We start from the raw sequence: 17525 nt of genomic DNA, 5'->3' as shown, positions 1-17525 counted from the left end.
CTCCAAAGATGTCCCTTCTTAATCCCGGAAGCTGTGAATGTGTTATTTTACATGGCAAAAGGGACTTTGCAGATGAGATTAAGGACCTTGAGATGGTGAGATTATCCTGGGTCATCATGGTGGGTCCATTGTAATCACACTGGTCCTTAAAAGAGTCAAAGAAGGAGATGTGATGACAGAAGCAGAGGTCAGAGTGATGCGACTAGTGACTTGGGGGGCCACGAGCCAAGGAATTTGGGCATTCTCTAGAAGGTGGAAAAGGCAAGAAAATGAATTCTCCCCTAGAGCCTCCAGAAGGAAGGCACCTGTGTGAGAGCCGTTTTGGACTTCTGACCTCCAGAAATAGAAGAGAATAAATTTGTGTGTTTTAAGCCACTAAGTTTGTGGTAATTAGTTACAGCAGCCTTAGGAAAGTAATACATAAGTGTTAGCTGTTTTTTCTGTTCTCACTCTAAGTAAGATTTCCTTTGATTGAAGGGATCTTTGGCCAAAGACAGTTTGAAAACCAGTAGGCCAGGTGACGACCAGCATGCCCTTCTCAGCCGATACCTGTTGTGGCAGGTGCTGTCTCTGTTCACAGAACCCTGCCCGAGTAGACTCTGCATTTACTGAATGTGTTCAGTGCGGCTGAAGTCTGGAATAAGGTGTTGCAGAGGTTGGGTGGTGGTCTCCCATGTGGACCTGCCTGTGGGGTTCTGTGCAGTGCCCAGGTCACTCCCTTCCTAAGTGTTCTTCGTAGTTAATTGGTTATTTTGGTAAACAGTATCTGGTTGCCTGTTATGTACAGTATTGGGTCTTGTGTCCTGCAGTCCAGGTTTATGCATCTATTTTGAGATGCATGCATCTTCGTGGAGTCACTTTGTTGTCCTTTGTATCCCATAAATTTGTCAATTCAAGTCCTTCCAGTGACTTTAGAAGGTGTTTATGATTAAGAAGAACTCACTGCACAGACACTCCCACTGGGCTGGAATTGGGTAGTTAGGGCCAGGAATGCCTTCACCGAACAGTTGCAGAGACTGCGCTGGCCCTTGAGCAGCTCCTGGAACAGCCTGTGATTTGGCCTTCAAGCCTCGACTAGTCCAGTAATGCACTTGGGCTTGTGAGATGTTTGCACTATCTTTTAAATCTGCAAAATGAGTTATTTACGTTCTTTTTTGACTCCTACTGAGAGGCCATAATGCTGTTCTTTTATATTGTGCTGCTGCCAGTTTTGTAAATCTGGAAAATATGAAGGAAAATATGAAGGCCGTCCACAGTCCTAGAGGAATTTTGTTTCACTTCCAGGGTACTTGGATTAACATCAGCATTATATCGTTGGCATGAGTCTGGCATGAAAGATATTAAGTTCTTAGAATCTGTACCCTGTTCCTCTCTAAATAAAACGTTGAGGAATTTTGGTACGTGTTTTGATGTGCAGAAGGGGTGGCAGAGCTTCGCTTGGCAGAGCTTTTGCATACTTGATAATCTGGTTATTTGGGCCTCTACATGCAGAGGAATGTGAGCTTCTAGGTGCAAGTTGCCTATTTGAAAAAAGGTTTTAGAATCCAATATGGGTTTGTGGAGAATCCTGTATTTCAAATTTAATGAGTGAGACAGGTGCATTTATTTTCTGTTTCATTTTTCTTTTCAAGCCCAGAATTATAGAACTTGCTGCATTTTCTCAAGTGTCCCCATTAGTGCTTTGGTTCATGGGGTGGGAAGTTGCAGGATGGTAGTTACAACCTTATTACAGGGTCAGGCTTGTAACTTAAGGGGTTATAATGTACGCAGAGGGCTGCCTAGAAGTGTGGTCAGAGTAGAGCACACTGAATAGAGAGGTTTCCCATCCACCCGCTCCAAGTGTCTGTATGTGTCTCATAGTTCATGGTCGTCACTGAAAACTGTTAACACGTGGCTGTGCTGTAAGAAATAATTTTCTCATTTGTAAAGTCATCAAGGGCGAGCACTGGCGATGCCGGCCAGTGTCTGGAGGCACTCCGAACCTGGAGTTAAACCATGCTTGGATCTCTCCACGTGGTCTTCTGCGTCTTAAACTCCCCACATCTCAAACTACTCCTAGCCCAGGGAAGAGTTACATTGCCTGTGTTTTCTCTCCCACTTGTCTGCAGATCGAAGACCTAGAAATTCCAGTCTGGGAGACTCTGAAGTGTCAAGTTCATTTGAAAGAGTGCAAGTCACACTGTTTCTTTTAAGGTAGCTGTGCTTTCTGTGCACACTCAGGCTTGGCGTTATCCACCAATATCTGCCAGCCTTGAAGGTGTTTCAGGAGAGTAGTGTTAATTCACAGCAATTAGTAGGCAGGAGAGGATGGGGGGTGAGGGAGGCACACGTATATGAATTTTCCAGTTAGTTAGAATTCTACATTAGAGCCAGTTAGATAGTAGTTGAGATCTGGGCAAGGGACCTGGGAATAAAGTTAAAGCTGAGAGTCGGAATGACATGGAAAGGACATTGGTGGAAGCTTGAGAGACCAAGGAGTTGGTCCTTCGCTTCCAGGACTTATGACTAGCAGTCTCAAGAGGTCTGTGACTTTGATCGAGTTGCTAGTCCATCTTTGAACCTACTTAAGCCATTTGTAAAAATAAGGTAACACCAACGCCTGCCCAGCACGCTGATTACAAGGAGTAAATGAAATAATATTTCTAAGTCCCATCCTGTGGGCCTCTCACCATCTTCCCCCAGTGAAGGAATGTTGCCAGCCTTTGCAACTTGTGAAATAAAGACTGGTTGAGTGTTATGTGCAATGATATTGGAAAAAAAAAACATTCTTTGCACAAAGTATCTTGGTGCTTATTTAATGGACTGTACTAAATGTAAACTGTCTTATGATTTTATGTTATGTTTGGAAAGGCAGATAGCTATAAAAGTATAAACTACATGGCAGAATAAGTAAATTTAAAATGTTCTAAATAACGAAAAGGTGATTATTAAAAGGAATGAGTTTGGTGTAGTCAGATTTTTAAACAATAAAAATTTTGCATAACAAACTCTAATAACACCAGAAGGAAGTTAGTAGAAAGGAAAAATGATTATATTCTAACTAAAGAATTGATGTGAGTATAGTACTTAGGGCAGAGGAAAGACAGAAAGCACGCTATTTACATAGAGAGAAAAATATCATATTAGCTGTGTAAATTAACCCAGATTTAATCTGCTATTGTAAACATTTCCAACTAGTAAAATTAGGAATTATGAAATGTTGACAAACTGATGCATTTACGTTTTAATTTTTTAGAGAGCATCCTGCCCTGACCATATGAAACATGATCTTTAAAGGACCCTTTGACCTGGTGATTTTGGATAAAATACTCAAAGGAAACAACTCCAGAAGGGAAAAATATAATTTATACCAGTATTTATAAACGTATGTACTATATATGAATAAGTAAATGCAAACGTACACATATACACACGTGAATGGGACCACTTTACATGCCCCTATTCAGAACTAGCAAAGCAAACATTAGCAAAATGGAATAATGTAAAGTTATTAAAAATGATAGTAAATCCACACACTATTAATATTTAGAAATAGGTGCATGAAATAAATTAAAAAAGAAAAACCCTGTTATGGTCCCTGTTTCAGGGATGTAGTTGATTACTGCCTCAGTGAGGCGATATGCTAGAGTGAGAAAATAGATAACCACGAGTAAATATTACTCATTAAATAAGTTAATTTCAGTAATAAGTGCTATGAAGAAATACAAAGCAGCAATGGTATAGAGGGGGATTTAGGGCAGAGGGGTGACACTATTTTAGAGAGGATGGTGAGAAGAGGAGGGTACTGCGAGCTGAGCCATCAGCATTGAGGAGTGAGCCAAGGGAAAGGAGGGGGTAGGGAGGGAGCGTTGGAGGTGGAGGAAGCAGCAAGTTTAAGGGTGTCAGGCTGGAATGAGTTTGGCATGTGTGAACCAAGGGCAGGCCAGTGTAGCTAGATCTTAGAGGATAATTATATGTTTACCTGGATTATGATAGAAACATAATTACTTTGGAATGTCCTAAATAGTTAGGCTTTACTTGTTTATGGTTTCAAAAATTTTATTTTTTAGTTGTGAAACTATGGCAAAAATACGGAAGTATATGAAACAAACATACATTTTAAGGAAGAATGGTAAAGCAAATGTCTACAGACTCACCACTGGGTTATGAATTAAAATACCTTTAATCCCCTTGGAGCTTTCTGACTGCATTGCCCTCCCTTGCCCCCAGGTAAACGTTATGTGACTTTTGAGATGAGGGTTGACTTGCTATTCTCTAATTTTGTGGCCTATATACATCCCAAACATAATTTAGTGTAGCTTGTTTGGACTTGTTTGAAAGAACCATACTGTGTGTATTCTTCTGTCACTTGCTTCTTTCTCTCCAAATTGTGAATCATGTGCTTTGATACACGAATTTATCATTTTTACTCTATGGTGTATGAATATACTATAATTTAGTTATTTGTTCTACTGTTGATTGCTATTTGTTTTTTCTAGTGTTTGGCTCTTGTTGTGATCACTTCTGCTGTGGATTTTCTAGTACACGTCTACAAGTGTACATGTGCAAGAGTTTATCTTGGAAATTTACCTCGAAGGCCAATTTCTGGTTTATAGGATATCATCAAATTGCTTAGAAGATGCCAAGGGACTTAAAAACTTATACCAACTTTTACTCTTGTGAGCAGTATATGAGGATTTCTGTTGCTTCACATATAGAGTTACGCCAACACTTCAGGTTGCCAGGCTTATTAGTTTTTGCCAATCTCATGAGGGTCTTGAGGTTTTAATTTTCACTTTTAGTATCACTAATGAGTTTGAACACCTTTTCATGTGATTACAGACCATTTGGATTTCCTTCATTTCTTTTTTGAGAAGGGCCTTTTCAAATGTTTTGCTCAGTTTTTTATTGGAGTGTCTGTCTTACCTCATTGATTTATAGCTATTACTTATACCTTATATATAAGGGTATGCACTGCATTCTTTTTATGTCTTTAAAATTTTCACACAGTTTTATTAATCTTGCTAGGTTAAATTATTGCTTTGGAAAAATCACCCCAAAACCCAGTGGCTTAAACAGCAGCCATTTATTTATTTCAGTGTGGTCTCGTCTGGACCACCTCCCACATGGACAGGAAAGCTCTGCTTCTGTGTGTTGGCTCTGTGACCAGTGGGGCAGTAAGTAGGGGGACTGGGCCCAAGTCTTTCGTCAAGCAGTGGGCTACCTGGGCTTGTTCACAGGGAGGCCTGAGGCTTCCGAGAGAGGCAGGCAGAGGTATACACAGTTTCTTGAGGTGGGTGCTCTGGATTAGCACAGTGTCACTTTCCAGCCCAGATTCAAGGGGAGGGAAAATGGACTCTACCTACTGCTGGAGTTCCTGCAAAGTCACCTTGAAAAGAGAAGTGCCTACAAGGAGGGATGGAGAATTGTGACCGTGGTTGCAATCCGTCACATTTTACATTATGGTTTGTGCTTTTCTTCCATAATCCAGGGGTAAGAAATTACAATCCTATATCATCTTCTAAAAATTTTATGGTTTAGCCTTTCACATTTAGGTCTTTCAATCTTTTTTTTTTTTTTTTTTTTTAAAGAGAAAAAGAACTTGAGAACAGCAAGATAAACATGAATTAGAGGAAGAATGAAGTTTGAAAAACCATGACAGTGGGATGTTGATCATGGGGGAGGCTATGCATGTGTGGGGGCAGAAGGGAGATGGAAAATCTCTGACTTTCTGACCAATTTACTGTGAACCGAAAAGTACTCTAAGAAGCATAGTCTATTAAGAAAAAATTGAAAAATAATACCAAACTGTGACAGCAGCTGAAAGAGCTGGTGAGCATTATTAGAAAGTTTAAGAAGTGAGAGAAAGCAGCTTGTCCAGGAGGGGGCTGGGGAGCCATTGTAGTTAATGATTGGGGGTAAAGAGCTGGTAAAAAAAAAAAAAAATCAGGTAATATTTTTTAATGTAAAAATAAGAATCTTTTGCTTTCATTCCTTGTTAGCTATAATATAATGACTAAAAGAAAGAGAAAATTGCTCCTACTATCTTGACATTTTATTAAAAACAGGCTTCAGTTTTTATATTGTTTGCTTCACTTTCTTGTCCATATTTATTTTTTGCATGAGTACTCCGATCAGCAGTTATGGGTTGCATTTTATTTATTTCAACTTTTCAGTTTGTTTGACATGAAATTGTACTTTAACACAATCTGTCAGTATTCATTGTACGGAGACAAGAACTGTAAGGAGTGCCGGAGTTGGTGAGCAGCTTCTTAGAAAGTACATGAGGGGGCCGGCCTTGTGGCACAGCAAAGTTCCCACGTTCCGCTTTGGCGGCCCGGGGTTTGCCGGTTCAGATCCTGGGTGTGGACCTATGCACGTCTTGTCAGGCCATGCTGTGGCAGTGGTCCCACATATATAGCAGAGGAAGATGGGCACAGATGTTAGCTCAGGGCCAATCTTCCTCAGCGAAAAGAGGAGGATTGGCGGCAGATGTTAGCTCAGGGCTAATCTTCCTCAAAATAAAAAAAAGGAAAGTACTTGAGACCAGAGGCAGGATTGCACTCTGGTCAGGGCAAAGCTTTGGATAAATGGCTCTGGAGTAGCATCAAGCCTTTGTTGTTGTAGTTGCTGTGCAACTTTGTGCAGGTTATTTAACACCTGTGAGCTTTAGCACTCCATTATAAAATGGAGATAATCTTATAACTCTCTCAAAAGTATTGAATGAGACCAAAAAAAAAAAAGGTATATCGCTTGGCATTGTGTGTGGCCCATAAAATAAATGGTAGCCTGTTTTAGAAGTAGGGTTTTCCACTATTTTCTGTTAATCTCCGATAAAAAAGATATGGGTCTATAGGTCTTTTGCAGAATGTCTTCTTTCTCCCACTTAAGCTTGGCCTTTAGTGACCTCCCTGCTGCTGTTTTTCTTTGAAAACTCTTTGAATCTTCTGGGTTTCTCTGGCTGGAGTTTGACAGTCAGTTAAAGGCATCTGGTTGGCTGACTTTGAGCTTTGAGACCCTTACATTTGAAACTTTGGCACCCAGCCGGGTCTCATCAAGCCCTGGGAGATGCTGTCAGGTGTGTGTGTTCCTAATCGTAGCCTGAACTTTTGAATTGGGCAAGTTCTGACCTGAGTGAGCGGAGACAGGAAAGTGCTTTAGGGAATGACGTGAAGCAGTCAGATCTGAGGAGGAACGGGGTGGAGGAGGGAATAAAGGTTTCTGCAGCACCTGCTCTGTGCCTGAGTGTAGAATAGAAGACAGAAGCAACCCAGGGAGGATGCCAGGCGGTGGCAGATGATGGGCCCCTTGACAAAGCAATTGGGTTGTGCCTCCCGGTGGACTGAGTGGAGGAGAGCTCTACAGCTGTATTGTCCTTAGAAGGAATAAATTTCTTCTAAGCCTTGACTTAAAACAAGGACCCAAGTAATCATTAAATTGGTCTTTTTAGGTCTTTCAGCAGCCCAGCGGAAGTTTGCTCATTCACTCAGAGACTTTAAATTTGAGTTTATTGGGGATGCGGAGACGGATGATGAACGCTGCATAGGTATGTAAAGATGAGGTTTTGGTTTGCTTTTCTCTGCTTTGGCCACCAAATAATCATTCCTTTCTCTTAACAGATGCTTCCTTACGTGAATTTTCTAATTTTTTGAAGAATCTGGAAGAACAGAGAGAGATTATGGTGAGTTGTGGAAAGTAAATTAATAAGTCCAACTTCAAGCAGGGAAAATCTAGGTTTAGAAGCTGCTTCTGATCAAAGTTCTGATGCATTTATCCATGGATGAAGTAGTGCATAGTGGTGCAAAGAGCCCTGGATGAGGTCTGGTGAGCCCAGATTTCTAGTTCTACAATGTGCTGACTGTGGTGAAAACTTGGACAAGTTGCTAGACCTCTAGACCAAGGCCCTGTTTCTTCGTCTGTAAAATAGTGGATTGGAATATATCAGTGCTTCCTAAATTTTTTTTTAGCAGTGGAGTACTTTCGTTTAAATCAAGTCTCAAGCAGAACCTTAATATATCAAGAGGATAAAAGCAGAAAAGCTTATGTAGACGCTGAAGGACAGAGGACAATGTTAGAGCTGACTCTCACTTCTGTAGATTTTCTAGGCTGTTTGGAGAGGGAGACAACTTGGGCCTGGAAGTCTTTAAAATCCCACTTTGCCTTGAGATTCATGATGACAACAGTAATAATAATAGCTGCCTCCACTGGATGTTCTCCACGTGCCCAATGCTGTGCTGAGTGCATTGAGTGGATGATTTTATTTAACAAAGCTCAGCAATGGATTTTGAGGGTATTGAATAATATTTACTCATCTTTCTTAAAAGCTTGCGTTTCCCTCCTAATGACTGATATTCATTCATTCAACAGAGATTTACAGTAGGATTGACACTGATATGACACACTATCCATTCTCGTCAGTTTTTTCAGGCTTTAAAAGAATGACAAACTTTTTCCCATGTTCTTGAGGATGAGTACTACCTAGAATTATATTAGAATGAAAGAGTGTGAGTGGGTTCAGATGTAATGATAATAATAATACCGAACATGACAGCTGAGATAGTTTACTGTGTGCCCCTTAGTGGTCTAAGCTGTTTACCTAATCATAAGTCACTTAATTCTCACATCAACCCTATCTGTTGTTGCCTCCTATTTTACAAGTGTGGAAATTGAGGCACAGTACCTTGCCTAAGATGACATAGCAGCTAAGACATAGAGCTGGTATATGACAGAACTGGGCATTCTGAACCTTCCACCACTGTGGCCAGTGTTTTAGATGTTACTGTCATCTTCTGGGTGGAGGCCAGTGGGGATCTGTCTGGTAGAGTTGCAGTAGGGAAGAAAGGAAGCAGTAGGAGGAGGGCACTGATTTTGACTTAAAGGTGACAGGGACATATGGCCTCTAAAAGTCCTAGTGTAATTAGCGCTGTACCCTAGTTCTGAGATAATTTGTATATGTTACCGTAGAGGACATGTGAAGGTACTGTGGTCCCATTAGGTTTTCCTGGCGCAAACTGTGACATTATTCATTATTATTCATTATTCTGTGATCAATTATTCATGTGATCCTGTAGTCACTGATTTTTCAGCTGTGATAGTGGCTAAAAATAGTGCCATGACGTCATCAGTCTACTACATAAGGTGGGTCTGGGGGTGTGGGTGGCAACAAAAAGTGCATGTTCTTAGTTTATGTTAATAGTATCAACCTTTTTGTTCTCAACCCTCTTTGATACTTATACTTTTCCTGGGATCCTGAGCCTTCAGCAAATATGTATTTGATCTCGTTTTATGTTCCAGTCACTGTTTAGAACCTGAGCACACAAAGGCAACAAAGCAAAATCCCTGCCCTTATGGAGGTTACATTCTAGAAAAGGCATGTGATAAATAAACAAACATATAATACCTTCTCTGGCAGCTATAATTGCTACAAAATGAAATAAAGAAGAGTAAGGAGCCAGAGAGTGGGATGGGACACTATTACATCCAGAGTGGTGAGGGAAGGCCTTTTTGGCGGAGAACTGTATGAGGTATCCTGGTATCTGTGGGAGGACAGTTCTGGGTGGAGTGGTGCTGGATTTTAGCTTTACCAAAATACTGAGTGATCACTGCCTGTCTTGATATTCTGTTTCCATTTTATGTTCCTTGAGATGAATTGACCAGGTCAAAAAATTGGAATGTGGTCTTAGCTCCAGGCTGTCTCACAGAGAGAGTGTGGTTCTCAGAGCTCTTGTTAGCCGGCTTATTGATGTAATCTTCGGCTGTGATGGGGGTCAGTATGGTCTCTGTCTTAGGTAGGATAAGGATGGCAGGGCTGGGTTTCCTGTGCAGGGTAGATGTGGGCATAGGATGTTGTCTGTAAGGCCACAAACCTCAGAGAGGAGTGGGATGGTATGTTACAACCCATTTGTGGATAGTAGGAAGCTATTCAAAGCCAGAAGGCAGTGGGGGACAGCTACGACTAGCCATAAAGTTAGCTGGAGCACCTAATGCTTTCTCTCTCTCTCTCTTTTTTCTTTTACCTTTTTATTTTGGAAAATTTCAGGCATGTATAAAAGTAGAAAAATAAAATTAAACTAAAAGTACCCAAAACCCAGCTTTAATAACCATTGCCACACAACCAATCTTGTTTCTCCTGTACGCCTCACTACCTCACTAACCACCCCATTATTCTGACAGAAAGCCTGGAATATCGTTTCATCCATAAATACCTTAGTATATAGCTCTAAAAGATAACTCTCTTTTTGAACCACAATATCCTTGTCACACCTAACAACAAACAAATAGTAATACCTTAATATTGCAAAGGATTAGGTTGTATTCAGTTTTTTCTAATATTCATTCACAGTTTGTCCCTCCCTTCCCCAACAGTTGGTTTATCTGAATCTGGATCCAAACACATTATATTTGGTTGATGTTTCTAAGTCTCTTTTAATCTGTAGGTTTTTCTTTCTCCCTTTTTTCCCTTGGTAAGAATTCCTGATACTTTCCTATTAGCTTTAAAAGACCTTTAAAATAGTACTGCTTCCTAAGTTATCAGTGAGTCATAATAATGAAATTAATAAAAGTTAAAAAAGGTTGGCATTTAACTCATACTGACATTATTTGGGTGTTTCTGTCTCAACTTGATAGTCAGTGATGACTTTTTCTTTTTTTACCATGGAAATTGCATGGAATCATAATGGCTAACTTTGTTTCTTGAAATAGATTGGAACACTTATTAAAAAAAATCTTTGCTGCTTTACTAGATACCAACCTTAAACTTTTGAATAGGAAAAGAAACCTCCCTCAAGAAGTGTCCACTGTAGCCCTGGAGAATAACTGGTAAAAAAGTGAATTAAAATGGACTATACTAAGTGTGATAACAAAGGTATAGAGTGTGGCTGCGTGGACCGGGGAGCAGCTGAGCCTCTGCTTGTCAGGAGAGACTTTCTGGAAGAAGGCACATTTGAGCTGGACTTTGTGGGGCAGAGATGCAGAGGAGGACCTTTATGTAATTTAACAAGCTCATACATCCCCACCAAGTGACAGGGGGATAAGGAAGTTCTTTAAGTAGCTAAAATGGATGCCAGGGGATTCTGAGAACTTCTAAAAACTCTTCTTTTACTTAAAATTATTACAACCCAGCAGCACGTTAAAGACCACATATTAAAAAAAAAAATGCAAAATGACAGCTGTAAAATAGAAGTAGAAATGTTCTAAAATTGGTTCCAAGCATTTAACATAATCTTAGTGGTCACTTAATCTTTAAAAGCACTTAGTATTTTCTGAAATCCTAAAATTAAATGATGGTGCAGCATAATAATTGAATATTCAGGGGCCGACCCTGTGGCCGAGTGGTTAAGTGCACGCCCTCTGCTCCAGCGGACCAGGGTTTTGCTGGTTTGGATCCTGGGCGTGGACATGGCACCACTCATTAGGCCACGCTGAGGCCATGCCACAACTAGAAGCACCCACAATTGAAAAATATACAACTATGTACTGGGGGGATTTGGGGAGAAAAAGGAAAAATAAAATCTTTTAAAAAAAATTGAATATTCATAGTTAAGCCTGATTCATTAAAATGTTAAAAAAAATTTTTTTATATAATATAATCTGTGTTTTAGAAGGCCAAGACCACTGCCAAATATTTTTTTAAAGTTTTCTGTTTCCTAAATAAATGTTAAAATAGGACTTTGGACTTGAAGGAATAAAGTCATCAGTCCAGAAACTCAACGATCAGGAACAAGGTATTCTTTGTTGATTTCGAGCCACCAGGTATATGTATTCACATGCCAAATCTATATACTTCAATAGGCTAGGTTTGTATATTTCAACAAATACTATTGTGTGCCTGCTACATGCCAAGCACTGTGTCAAGAGCTGTAAAGACAAGGGCATAGTTCCTACCCTCGAGTAGGTAGCTGTCCGCTGGAGGAGATTGCCAAAAGCATACTTCATGGTAACAGTTATTGGGGAATTTGGGGAAGGCATTTTGGGGACATCATTTCTAATCTGAGTTGATGGATGCATCAGAGTAACCAGGTAGGGAAAGATGGAAGTGAAGTATTCATTTCTTCCTTGAGGGGAAAGCTGAATTTGGGAAAGAGGGAGAGAGATATTTGCATATCCTCTCACTAGTGTCCAGCTCTGTAGCCATTAAAACTGATTGTTGGGGAGGGAAGTGGAAAGAAGCCAGTCTAGGAAGTCAGAATGTTGTCCTCCATGCACAAAAGTCTAGTGTCTGTGAATGGATGTGCAGTGCCCTTTAAAAGGCCAATATTGCCTCTTTCAGGACTGGGTTTTCAAGGGAGTAGTATGTACTGATAATATGGCCAACCTTGACTGTGAAAGTGAGTAACTCAAGTTGGGGAGCCGGGTACAGTTAGTGGCCAGAATTTCTGTGCTCACTTGTGCGTGTTCTCCGAGGGAAGTACTTTGTGGTGTTTCTGCCAGAATTCCAGAGATGTTCTCTCTGGCATGGCAGGACATGGCGTACTTCTCTGAGGTGGGCAGCTGTCCAGGAATTTAGGGACGTTTAAAATAGAGCTGTAGTGTTGATGATGTTCTTTTAAAAACCCATCATATTGAATTTACTTCTCTACATGTGTCCTTTTATCATATCTTTTGGTTTTCGTCCTTCACCTAAATATGACTGCTCTGTTTCTCAGGGTTATGGCAAATCAGGGCAGTTGTGTGAGGCCCAGAGGATGAGGGAAAGCTTCATGGAAGAAGGGATGCCCGGAGAGAGTAGGTAGAGCTTGCCAGATGGTGCGTGAAAGGCACCTACCTCTCATCCAGAAGGGGCTGGAGGCCGACTGGGCTGGCAAGCAGACGTGAGGAGGTGTCTTGTCCACCAGCTGCAGCCCTTCTCCCACTTGAGCAGGATGACCCTGTGCGTACATTGGCTCTTTAGGCTTTTTGAGACTCTTTTCTTGTTTTTTTATCTTTTTTCCCACCACAGATTTCACTCTTGTGAAAACACTGGGTCAAGGAGTGCTTTCTGGGTGATTTGCCCTGGGCTTATGGCCTAATGAAGAAGCCACTAGGCTTCTGAATACTGAAGGCTTTTCCTTTCTTTTTTTGTTATTTTAAACAATTTTAATGAGGTATAATTGACTACAATAAACTGTGCACACTTAGAGTGTACAATTTGGTCACATTTGACGTATGTCTACAGCTGGGAAACCATGTCCACAGTTAAGATAATGAATCTATCCCCTCACCAAAGTTTTTTCGTGTCCTGAAGGCTTTTCTTAATACATAGTTTAGATGCTTCCAGGCAAGAGACAATAGGCATTTCCTCAACCTTGTCTGACTGGCTTCACTCCTTCCTCATCATTCTTTCGTTGTCTCAAGTATCTTACAGAATCATGGGGTTAAGTGATTGCTATGTCTTTTGGGGTTTTTGACACTGATTTTTGTTCTGAACTTTCCACTATTTTTTTTTCCTTCAAAAGTTCTTCATGATATTATTAAAATAATATGTTGGTTAAAATGAACTAAATATCTCTTACCTGTTGGGAGAAATTTTCGTGATGTTCTTTCTTTAGTATACCTGAGGGCACTGGTTCTCAAAACTTGGTCCCTGGTCCAACAGCATCAGCATCCCCTGGGAACATGCTAGAAATGTAAACTCTTGTGCCTCACTCCAGACCTACTGAATCAGAAACTCTGGGGTAGGGCCCATCAGTCTGTGTTAATAATCCCCTTGGGTTATTGGGAAGCATGCTTACATCAGAACCACTGGCCCAGGGTGCCAGTGAAATCTCTTCTGGCATTTCTAGCCTTGGAGCTAGATCTGTCTGAAAATTGGGAACTGTATAAATTGCTTTTTAATAACTTTATGTCTACCTGGAGGTGAAAATAGTCTTTAAAAATCTAAGCTTTTACCTGTCATTTCCAACGGATTTTGGACTATACCTAGTTTATTTAGTTTGATGGAACAGGTTTCTGTTGTTAGGAATTTGTGTTACTTAATTTGTGTTTAGCGTTGCTTATGAGTTTCCATAACGTGATAAGTACCTAAGGCATTACATGCCATTGGAAAGACTGTGCCTTTAGTTTCATCTTATTATAATATTTTATGTGGTATATCAAACTTGTTTTAATCAGTTCTTTTACAAATAAAGTGACACTTTTTTGTTTTTTTAATTGAGTTCATAATAGTTTACATCATTGTGAAATTTCATTTGTACATTATTTCTTGTTTGTCACCACGTAAATGCTCTCCTTCACCCTGTGCCCACCTCCCATCCCCATTGTAACCACTGAACTGTTTTCCTTGTCCATGTGTTTGTTTATATTCCTAAAGTGACACATTTTTATGTGGAATTCTGTTGGCAGGCACAGTCAGATGGGGAAATATTCACCTTGTACTTATTTATGAAAACTGTTTGGTGTAAAAGTTGTCAATGACCTAACTTGATGAAGCATTTTTCTCCTTGAAACTGACCTTTACAATTTGACAACATTGTGTTTTCATATAAATCTTTTTTCTTTTTTCCTTGTAAACCCATCTCGTGTGAGGCCTTGCCTCATGACTCAGTGTCCTCTCTGTTAGTGACTCATGATCATCTGTGGCCTCTGAGCCTTGTCATAGTCAGATTCTACTTCCCTATTGAAACTTCCGTTTCCTATATTTCATATCCTCGGGCTTGTTCTCTGCTTCTGAGGAATCAGCTAGCTCTTCTAATAAACCAGTTAATACTGATGTGGAAGAGCAAAGAATAGGACATAGACTCTTCTCCCTCCAGCGCCCCGCCCCCGGGCAACTAGGGACACCAGAATGTAACCAGCCTGCTCATTCAACTGTCTAATCCAGAGGAGTGGTTCCATTAGTGGGAGTCAGTTCAGCTGAATCTACAATTTCATGAGGAAAATATTTTCATTCAGATCCTGTCATGTAGTACTCAAAGGTCTGGTGTTGGCTCCTAAAACAAAGAGCTGAGAGAGAACTTAGGGGAACTTACATTTAATGTCTTCATTTAGAAAAAGAAAGAGGGAAACTAGAACTCAGTGAGGTGGAGTGATTTGATATACATCACAAAGTAAATTGGTGACAGAGATGAAAAGAGAATCTTTCTCCTATCTCCTGGTATCCTAAGGACATTTTTCCTTGCCTTTAGCTCCTTCTGAGACTTAATGCCCTTCCCTCTACCTTTGAACCTGGGTAAAATGGACGTGTGGCCTTATAGCTGCTGCCCACTAGGCGACAGTCATGAAGAAGTGTGAACTTGGTTATTTCTCCTGGCCTGTTTGGACACTGTAGCCTCTCAATATTTCAATCAAGAAACCACTTAAGGAAGAAATTCAAATCCTAGTGGTTGTTTCAAAACCTGCCATTGAGACCTTCTGGTTAAGACAGGGTAGTGCCAGTATCAGTACCTAAATAGTGGGTGCCATCATCTCTGGATAGGATAGTGGCGCTCCCCTTAAAGAAACTGGCATTTCCGATGTTCTTGATGGCACAGAGGAAAAATTGTGTAGGGAAAACCAGATATTGGTGACTGAGATGAAAAGTGATTCAGAAGAGTTAGAGCCTAAGAAATGTTAGAAATGTCTTAAGTATATTTTTCTCATTGTCTTTTTTATGAATGCACAAGAGGGATACATGATGAAAGTATACTTGTCAGAGAGCGTTTTCAATAAATGTAAGTTTCAAGTGTTAAAATATTAAATCAAGATTTCATTAGCAGCATCTTTTTCTTAATAGTATATAAAAGAACGGAGAGTCTTACTATTGGTGGCATGTTAGATTGAATAAAATACCATACTTCGATGGTGGTGGGGATTATTAGAGGTGCAGGGGAATGCCAGTGGCCATGATGGTGTAGTGGAAAGAATATGAACTTTGGAAGCATTGGCAGCCATGAGGTCCCTTTCAGATCTCCTACTGCATGGAGCGTAATCGGCCGTCGGGCCAGCTGCTATATGATTCCGTCACTCCATTGGTAGGAAGGCCATACTTCCCATGTCTGCCCCCAGCTAGTGACTGAGTACAGCAGAGGCGCTAAAGCAGGCTCATTCCTGGGGACCCTGGACCCCTCTGACAGGCAGCCTTGGCCCAAGGAGTCCTTGATGGCCTTACTGAACTTTACCTAGAACTGCACTGCAATCTAACACATAGCCATTCAACCTTCCTTCCCTGTCTCCTTCCCCTGGGGTCAGACCTGCATCGCTGTCTGACAGCTCTTCCAGCCTCCCCAGCTCCCTCCCCATTTTCTCTCATAGATGTTTCTCCTAATAAATTTCGTGTATTTCTAATCCTGTCTTGGTGTCTGCTTCTTAGAGGACCCAGACTAACGTAGACACAGACTGTTTTGAATGAGAGATGATGTATACAGGAGACTAGCATAACTATTCATGGTTACTGTTATCACCATCAGCAGGAAATGTTGCATTTATACAGAAACTCTATTTTTTTTTAAGATTTTATTTTTTTCCTTTTTCTCCCCAAAGCCCCCCAGTACATAGTTGTATATTCTTCGTTGTGGGTCCTTCTAGTTGTGGCATGTGGGATGCTGCCTCAGTGTGGTTTGATGAGCAGTGCCATGTCTGCGCCCAGGATTCGAACCCAATGAAACACTGGGCCACCTGCAGTGGAGTGCGTGAACTTAACCACTCGGCCACGGGGCCAGCCCCCAAAGAAACTCTATTCTTTATGTCTCTAAATTTCTAGGAGAATCCCACTTCATTCACAAAACAAATATTTTGAATGCCTGTTATGAGCTGGACAGTGTTCTAGCACCTGAAGATACACTGAGGCATTAGGCTCTTGTCCAGGATGAGGTGCTCAGCTGCTGGCCATATAGGGGAGAAGGAGTTATCCAGAGCCGCTGCCTTATGCCCATCCTTTTCTCTCTCTGATGCTCAGGTAGCCCAGGCCTGGCAGAAGGGCTGGAGATGTAGTCTCTTTCCCATTGGTCAAAGGCTAAGCTGTTCTTTTCTGAACAGTTTCTGTCTCTCTCTTTCTCTCATATTTCCTTGATTCAACAATTAACTACGTAATTATTCATGAGATTCCATTTCTAGCTATGCCATTGAATTATACCGTTCACTTCAGAAATTAAAATTTTCTCTTATTTAAAGCTAAGAAACAAAATTTCAAAGTCTCTCACGCTACTTTTACAGCTTTCTGTCAGGCTCATCTTTCACTCACTTCTGTGGGGTTTTATTCCTTCTCATAATGTTCTGCCCAAGTATTTATTTTGTTTAAAAAATAGATCCTTATTGTCCTCATGCACAGAGGAAAGGGAGATCAAGTTTAGATCTCTGCATGTCCTTATTAGGTTAGCTTGTTCCTAATTTATCCAATAGCTTTTGCTCGAAGATTCTTAACTTTTCCTAAGCATAATAAAAAATAATCTTTACTGATGGAGTCTATTTGATTTAAATAATCTGAGTAAAGTTTCTACTTCTTTTTTTCTATGAATGTCCTTCAAAATTGATGCCAGCTTCTTTTTTTTCTTCAAAGAAACGCTAAGATATTTTTAGAAGACACACATTAAGGGAATCTTGAACTTTTTTTTGGATACATTGACCTGTTTTCTTGAGAAGCCAGGTTATGGCCA

General features: G+C 40.5%; 1 protein-coding gene across 8 annotated transcripts in view; it reads left to right on the top strand.

Annotated features, from left to right (window-relative positions):
• Window positions 1–17525, top strand: part of ARHGAP10 (Rho GTPase activating protein 10) — a 287552-nt gene that overhangs the window by 70855 nt on the left and 199172 nt on the right. For 7 of the 8 annotated variants that reach the window (XM_070261551.1, XM_023636457.2, XM_023636458.2 and 4 more), the window contains exons 2-3: window positions 7430–7525; window positions 7599–7660. In XM_070261551.1, coding sequence (XP_070117652.1) covers window positions 7658–7660 — 3 coding nt within the window. In that variant the 5' untranslated portion in view covers window positions 7430–7525; window positions 7599–7657. Of the gene's footprint in view, window positions 1–3235; window positions 3365–4049; window positions 4210–7429; window positions 7526–7598; window positions 7661–17525 lie in introns of all 8 variants that reach the window. The other variant, XM_070261550.1, reaches the window with a different exon arrangement.

The sequence above is a fragment of the Equus caballus genome, chromosome 2 (assembly GCF_041296265.1).
Source record: "Equus caballus isolate H_3958 breed thoroughbred chromosome 2, TB-T2T, whole genome shotgun sequence".
Lineage (NCBI taxonomy): Eukaryota > Metazoa > Chordata > Mammalia > Perissodactyla > Equidae > Equus > Equus caballus.
This window is presented reverse-complemented; position numbering and strand designations above follow the sequence as displayed.